Source organism: Culex quinquefasciatus, chromosome 1, assembly GCF_015732765.1.
Source record: "Culex quinquefasciatus strain JHB chromosome 1, VPISU_Cqui_1.0_pri_paternal, whole genome shotgun sequence".
NCBI classification, from domain to species: Eukaryota; Metazoa; Arthropoda; class Insecta; order Diptera; family Culicidae; genus Culex; species Culex quinquefasciatus.
This window is the reverse complement of record NC_051861.1, coordinates 123,873,126-123,881,149: the sequence shown is the minus strand read 5'-3', so window position 1 is coordinate 123,881,149 and position 8,024 is coordinate 123,873,126. Positions and strand designations below refer to the sequence as shown.

At 37.0% G+C, this 8,024-nt stretch overlaps 1 protein-coding gene across 1 annotated transcript; it reads left to right on the top strand.

Annotated features, from left to right (window-relative positions):
* Window positions 1-1,578, top strand: LOC119765056 (nuclear pore complex protein Nup205-like). The gene is made up of 2 exons (XM_038248145.1): window positions 1-214; window positions 276-1,578. Exon 2 carries the CDS (start codon window positions 452-454, stop codon window positions 923-925), a length of 474 nt encoding a protein of 157 aa, XP_038104073.1. The 5' UTR covers window positions 1-214; window positions 276-451; the 3' UTR covers window positions 926-1,578.
* The last annotated feature ends 6,446 nt before the right edge of the window (window positions 1,579-8,024 follow it).

Here is an 8,024-nt window from a genome sequence, read left to right as displayed (position 1 = left end):
CCAGAATCAGTACAAAATAAAATTTACTCAAAAAATTACCCAAAATGCAGTGCAAAACTATTCAGGGTCTCTAGTTTTCATACACAAACTGTTGGACTCGGTTTAGCGTGAACCGCTCAACAGCTGTCAGTCAACAACACCAAAACAAAGGCCGCAACGAAAATTTGCGCTCGGCCGTTTATAATTTACTGTTCAAAATCAGCTTATTTACCAGGTAAATTTTCATTTCTGTAAGGAAAAAAACATTTTTTCTCAACAAAACGTTGTGTTTTCAGCTGCAGAAAAAGTTGCTGACTCTTCGCACTGCCGCCAAGTGTGATATGATGGGTGGAAGTCGCTGGTGGCATCGTTGAAGGAACTGTTTCAGCCGGGTGTTGGTGTACGGATAACAGCGTGATTCAACGGCGGGAGGATGGTGAGGACGTGGTCAAGCGGTTGCCGATAGTTAGCGATGGGAAGTTTTTTGCTGGAGAAAGTCTACGCCCAACGATCTCATGCGTACTGTCCCTCGAGTTTTGGGACCGATGGAAGTGGCAGCCAACTATCAACGCGCATTGTCCGGTCCGTATGCCTGTTAGAGGTTCTGCTGGTGATTCATGTCGTGGCCTCCTACGGTGAAGTGGAACGTGTTGTCCTCAGCAAACACCCGATATGGGCACCACTCCACGTCGGTCTCATCAGCTGGTCCGTCCCGATCGCCCTGAAAGCCGAACTCGTCCAAACGCGGGCCGCCCTAGGTAAATCTTACCGCCCTTCAACTGCGATCATGCGCCAACTAAACGTGAACCGGCAAATATTGAGACTGTTTGTACAGAACGAACGGATTACGAATGAGATCCGGCAGGGATTCGTCGATTGTTTGATTTTGATTGATGAGTGTCAGGGAATTGGTGGCCAGAGTTGCAGATCGAGGAGGCGATCCTGAATTGCTGCGAAAGCTGTCCAAATCCAGCAAGACGTTCCTCCCACCAACGAGGGCTTCGTCAAGAACGCATACGGCCTGCTCTACTCGCTGTGTTCGTACCTCGGAGGTCATCCTGTGCAACTGCAACACCGCTGTGCCGCCACATTCAAGGTCCAAGGTCGCGATCAGTGAGAAGGAACAAGCGGATGTGAGTCGCCGAGGGATGAAGTTGGACAAGAGTTTGGGCTGACGCTTGACCGGACGACGTACGGAACTTCAGACGAGTCCCACGCCCAGATCGAGATGGTCATCGAAATCTTCCAGTCGTTTGGGGACAAACTGATTGACATTCTGTACAACGACTGCACAGATGGACACGACATCTGCAAGTACCGACATGCTGCTGGACATGGACTTGTTGACCAGCGTGATTCAGTTCATCTCGGAGCGCAGCTATTTGGCGCACCTCATCGATAGTCTGTAACCGTCGGTCGGTAATCGTCCGACTTGAGAAAGAGTTGTGAGGTGGACATGATTTAGCGTAGAAGTAAACGTAACAGAAAAATGTAAATCAATCAAATGATAATATCACGTTTCTTAAACAATAAATAAAAAAAAAATGATTCTTTTTCAATAATTTATAAATCTTTTGACACATTTTATTGACATGAACTTTTGAATAGAAACATTCAAATAATTCAAGGGTTACTGAATAAAGAAATTATACATAATACTAATCTGCTTTTTTCTTTACACTTTCTGGTTTCTTTTTGAAGTTTTAGTTTAAAACATTTATTTTCGCAATTTTCAATTTTGTTTTTGGGTCATTCGACCTCAAAATTATCAACACTTATAATCAATATTTTCTGATCGGGCTCAAATTCAGTTGGGCTGTTGATTGTTGATGTTATCCAGACTTGTTTTATTTGGTTTTATAAACAAATGTAAACATTGAGTGTACCCCGCTTACTCCCATGGAAATTGACATAAGTTGTCCAGACAAAAATCCTGATATCATAAGTTTTTGTATAAATCATAGTTTTTTTTAGTCATTAGCAAACTTGTTACACAGCATATTCAGAAACCATTGTATGACTTTTTTTCAAACCAATTATTATTCAAAATGTATGTCCAAAACTTTTGTTATGGGCTATTTCGCTGGATGCAACAACCAACTATTGATGTTGGAGATGCGATTGGCCTTGCCCAACACGGCTTGGATGTTACCAACGGTACTGGATTTTTTTTGGAACAAAACTTAAACTGTTATTATCGTCTTATTCCATATTTCCAATGGAATATCAAACCAATAACAGTTCCTGTTATTGTGCAATAAAATGGAAAAACATAACTTAAACTGTTATTATTATCTTATTTCACATTTCTAATGGAATATCAAATCAATAACAGTTCCTGTTATTATGGAATTAAATGGAAAAACATAACTTAAACTGTTATTATTATCTTATTTCACATTTCCGATGGAATATCAAACCAATAACATTTATTGTTAAAATAACAAAAAATGTTATTATTTTTTCTTCCAGAAAATATTTACAAGAATATTCAATAACAGTTTCTGTTATTTTAACTAAATCTGTTATTGAAATGACATGAATTTTGTTATTACCGTCTGCCCGGGTATCATTTTTGAAAATTTAACAACGTGCTGAATTTTTACCCATTTTTGAGTTTGGATCTAAGTTTTTTTTTCTATTTTTAATGCGAAATATCCTAGAAATTATTGATTCAAATTGCAATTTGTATGAAACTTTTACGATTACTATTTTTTTCTTGATAGAGTATTCGAACGATAAACCAACAACTAATGTTGAAATAAGTTAATGGAGAATACATTTTAATAGATTTTGGATACGTTTTATGTATCGATTTCTATTGTTTAATCAATTATTACAGTACTGATAAATGTCATATTCTGAGCTTTAGAAAAAATTAATGAGAATCCTTGAAAAAATATATTTTAAAATTTTTAAAATCAGCGCTACTTTAAAACATGATTCTTAATTTGCAATTTTGGACCACTGTTAGAAATCCTTAATCCTCAATCCTTAAGGTTCCACAACTTTTACTACACCCAAAATTCCGAGTCGAGAGAATCGTTCTCTCAAAATTTATTGAGTTCTCAGCGCCAAAATCGAGAGAACAATGCTACCAACTAACACCACCATAACAAAGTAGTTCATTCGTCAATTGAAACAATAAATCTCCAACAAGTGTCATACATTGACATATGACCACTCCTTGTTCACCAAGCTGTGGTGGCCGAGGCAGTTAAGTCATTGAGTTAGTATGTCAAAGGTCTCTGGTTCGATTCCCGTAGTCGACACTTTTGGTTTTTTGTTTTGACGGATGAACTTTTTTTTGCAAATGAACCTCGATAGAAAAATTCTCTCGCCAATCTCGAGCTGTGTTCTCTGCGTCCGTGAATGGTGCCACTATTCTCTCGACTCGAGGCCATTATTCTCTCGGACAAGCGCTGCCCAGTTTTGGATGTAGTAAAAAAAATCTTTAAAAAAACTAAACCATGCTCCATATTGATCAGCAAAAAATGTTTTCATGTTACTTATTTTGAATATTTTGATAGCATTTTTTTAAATACAGCTGTCAAAATGGTTCGAAAATGTCTCTCTTAAATGTGCTGCCCTTGGAGACGGCAATTTTAGAAGATTTCAGTGTTACTTAAGCCGCCATTACACTACGGCAAACAAACAAACAAACTCGCACTTTTTGACAGTTTGCCTGCTTTGTTTGTTTACCTGGATTTGTTTGTACAAACGTCAGCCTGCATACATTTTCCCTTGATTGCGAGTTTGCCGCAAACTGTCAATCACGAAAAAGTGCGAGTTTGTTTGCGGTAGTGTAATGGCTCCTTTATGCTCCACTTTTATTTTAAAAGGACATGGAGTGCTTATGGTTTAAACTACATCCCCACACATGCATTATATTTTTTTCAGAATTTGATTTTGAGTCGATATGTAAAGTGAAAATATCTCAATTTTTCGAGTAATTTCATAGGTTTTCCTGACCCGAGCAGACGGAAATAACTTGGGAATAACATTTTTTGATATTTGAAAATACTAGGCCAATAACATTTTATGTTATTCATAACAAGATTTGTTATTTGCCGTTATGATTTTTTTTGTTATTGTATTGTTATTGTAATAACAGACGAATAACATTTATAGTTATTTTTCGAACAAATCTTTGTTATTATTTTTTTGTTATTTTAACAACTAATCCGATCATACCAATAACAGTTGGAGGTATTCTTCCAAAACAAAAAAAAATATTCCAAAGTTGTTTTGGCTCACAACCAATATCAGACCAATAACAAATTTTGTTATGAGCATGAGCATGAGCATGAGCATGGTTGACTGCCAATGAGCTGCTACTCCGTTAATGACAGATCAGCTGAAGTTAAACAATGAATCAAAAATGATCAGTGGGAGCCAACCATCCGTTCACTGTTTAACCTCTGAAGATCCCTACTTTATTAGTCAATACCGGCGCCCTCCCAAGAAGCCTGCAGTTCAACGAAAGGGAGGAATGTTAGTCCGATAGTTGAAGTTGCAGACTCATCAAGCACATAGTTTTGAGCTATATACTTGTTGATACCGCTTGAGACCGTTGAATCCACAGCATCTCCTTCAAGCATCACGTGATTATTTTTTTTTTTGGGTTAGTAGGATAAGGTATTGGCTTTTCGATGCCTCCCGAGCTACGACGCTATGGGGAGGGCTTTCATAATAGACCCGTCGGCGAGCCTTCCGAGCAACGATGCTATGGGAAGGTCTTTCTGGTTAACACACAAAATCACTCACACACAGTTATTTTGCTCCACTATTAACTCGAAGATCCAAATTGTCAGTGCGTCTTTCGATCATTATATAGAAATGGCTTTTTCACCGCAAAAAAATAAAACCTTATTCGAAAAATTTAAACACAATCCACCCGACGCCGTGCCTTCCGATCAACGATGATATAGGAAGGGCTATGAAAATCACAAAAAAATCACATTTTACTCCGAATACTTTTTACGACCACGTGCTTCCTTTGCCAATTATGCACTCACCAATAACAAATTTTGTTATGATAACATAAACTGTTATTAAACCTTTATGCAAAAATGGATTTTTCAGGAAAATTCCATAACACTTTCTGTTATTTTAACAGTATTTGTTATTGAAATGGCATGAATTTAGTTATTACCGTCTGCCCGGGGAGTGAGGAAAGCCAAAATTTCTAAATAACATCTTAATACCAACAAGGATTTTTATGATAGTGTTGCAAAATTCATCAACCAATCAAAACAAAGCAAATTTAATCAACTCAAAACATACAAAAACAATAAACCAAAACCTTAACTAACGCGTTTAAAAATCCCAGTTCAAAAGCCCTGTGTGTCACAGACCAGCGTCCACAAATTAATATTTGTTCGGCGGTTGACCACTCCTAAGCAAACCCCACAACCTGAACCATCATAAATTGATTCCTGGGCCGTACACACACCACCACCAGGCAAATTTGAATTTGCGCCAACATTTTTTCCACCCCGTCAAACATCAATCAGAGTTGCATAAAATTAAAAACCATCCTCGCCCTTTTCTAAACCAAATAATTTTGAATCACCATTATTTTTTTTTCTTTTTCGCTGACATCCAACAAATCAAAGTGTTTGATGGTTAGAGGTGGGTGTGTTTATGTGCGTGTGTGAGTTGTTGTTACCTGTTTCATTTACCAATTGTGGTTGACCAGCTTTTTCAATTGTATGTTTGATTTAATTTTGAAATGATTTCCGGTTCTAACGGGGTGGGGTTGGGGTTTGGAACTCATTTTCAGCTAGAAGCAATTTTTTTCTAGGTTATGTTGCCACTGACCACAGGTGAGTGGAATTTGCCTCTTTGAAATTTTAGTGCGAAATCAATCTAAACATGCACATGTTTTGCAGAACCAGCAGTTTTTCGCTGTCGATATTAGGCCACCATCAATTGGTTAGGAGTTTTTACATGGATTTCAGTGTAACTTTATGGTGAAGGCGATTTTTTAACCGTTGTGGGACTAGTTTGAACGCGGAGTCTGAAAAAAAGTTTTAAATCATTTCTTTTATTTTTTCTCAGTTTTTCAGAACTGTTCGAATTTTTCAATAAATTGTCTAATCTTCCCAAATTTTGAAAATTTTGCTTAAATACCTTCTCAAATTCTTTGAAAAAATCCCAAAAAAAACAATCTTCACCTTCGGCGCTCCCGAGCTGGGAGTTCCGCTGCCTTGATTGAATGAAACTGTGGCTTGATTGAATCGATTCCTGGGCCACGTTGGCCACCGATCCCCCAAAACCACCACCACCACTTGGGTGTGGGTCCCTCCCCCCCTTCCCTACACTTTGTGGTGACCCAACGAGCGTGGCGCAAGAGGGAGGAGGGGGGTAATTATTTATTTTCACATAAATATACATTTTAGCGATATTTTTTCCGGCCCGCTGCACTCATCAATTTAATTGAAAATAATGCACATATTTTCCGGCTGGAATGAACACGAACACACATGATTATAATGTAAATGCCCCCCCCCCCCCCTTTCGGAACGGGGATTGATTCGTTCTTTGTTATTAATTAAGTATCGATTTTTTTATAATTTTAATTTTCCCCGCAAACACTGCTCACTGAGCGGTGGTTCTTTTGAAAGTTGACGAATGAAAAAAACGTATAATAAAATAAAACGAGGATGTGTAAAAATAATACAACATATCGCGTTTGCTCGCGCAAAAACAAATAGTAAATATTTAACATAAAATATTCATTATGTTTGGCGACCTCAACCCGTGCATTAATTATAATTGATGTTGATTGATTCTGCTTGCATGGAAAGTGAGGAATTTCCACCGGTGAGAATGAAAAAAAGAGAAGTAAATTTCGCACTGTAATGAGATATTTACAACGTGAGTTGTACGTGGTTCACTTACTTGGCAGTCGGTAAATCGACTGGTTGGATTAATCATCATATCGGCGAGGAACCAGCGAGGGATGATGAACTCAGGGAAAATTATGAATCGTGTCAGTTTGCTGAATGAAGTGCCATTTATTTAAACATTGAGTGAATTTTGCATTTCACCAACTCGGAAAAATTTGTAAATTGTAAAAAAACGTGCTCAATACTACCCAACAAAATTTCAACAAGTTTTTATCCCTCTAGTTCAGGAGGTCATTTTGATTCCAAATAAAATTTGTTTTTTTCTCTAGAAACTGGAAAAATCTCCCAAAACAGATGAAATTATGAATTTCCAGATGTTCAAAAAGTGTAAGAGTTCGCCTTTCCCTATTCTTTTTGAACATTGAAAACTGGTTTGAAAATTGTATGTTATTGGGACTGATAACAATTTTTTCCAGAAAAATTGGCAGTTAGTTATAATTATTCTCTGGTTTGAAAATTGATTTTTTTTAAAGATTGAAGACCCTCTAAAAGCAGAGTTGGGTTTAGAATGTGGAGAGCTTTCTTATGACCGAAAAAGCCTGTGTGCATAGTTGGTTCGTCAATTTACATTTTCAAGTAATATTGGCGGCTATCCAGTCCGAACAAAAATTGTGGGTAAATATTCGAAAAACTACGGAAGAAATTTTCTGGTTAATTTAGTTGTCTTGACAAAATTTTAGAAAATGATTTTAGCTTGAATTTGAAGATTCGATAAAAAAAAACTTCAAAAATAATTATTTTAATAAATTGCTTTCGTGCATAAATATTTTTTGATTGAGCTCAAACTTTTAATGGGCCTTCCCTTCCCAAAAAAGCCGTTTTGTGTCATTGTAATGACAATAAATAGGACTACCAGTTTTTGATATATTGGTACTAGAAATTGAAAGGCTGTTTAAGATGAGACTTAACAAAATCCAATTTTCTCGTTTCTTTTTCTTCGCGGTATTTCAGTAATCATACACGCAGAAAAAAGTTTTATAGAATCAGCCTGTACGAGGTTTGAATCAACAAAATTTTTGTTGAATATAATCAACGCCGATTTTGCGTTGAAACAAAACTTGATTTTCTCGATTCCACAAAAGTCTTTTGTTGTTTTGAAAAAGCTGCTATGACGTTTAGCGTTGATTCAAC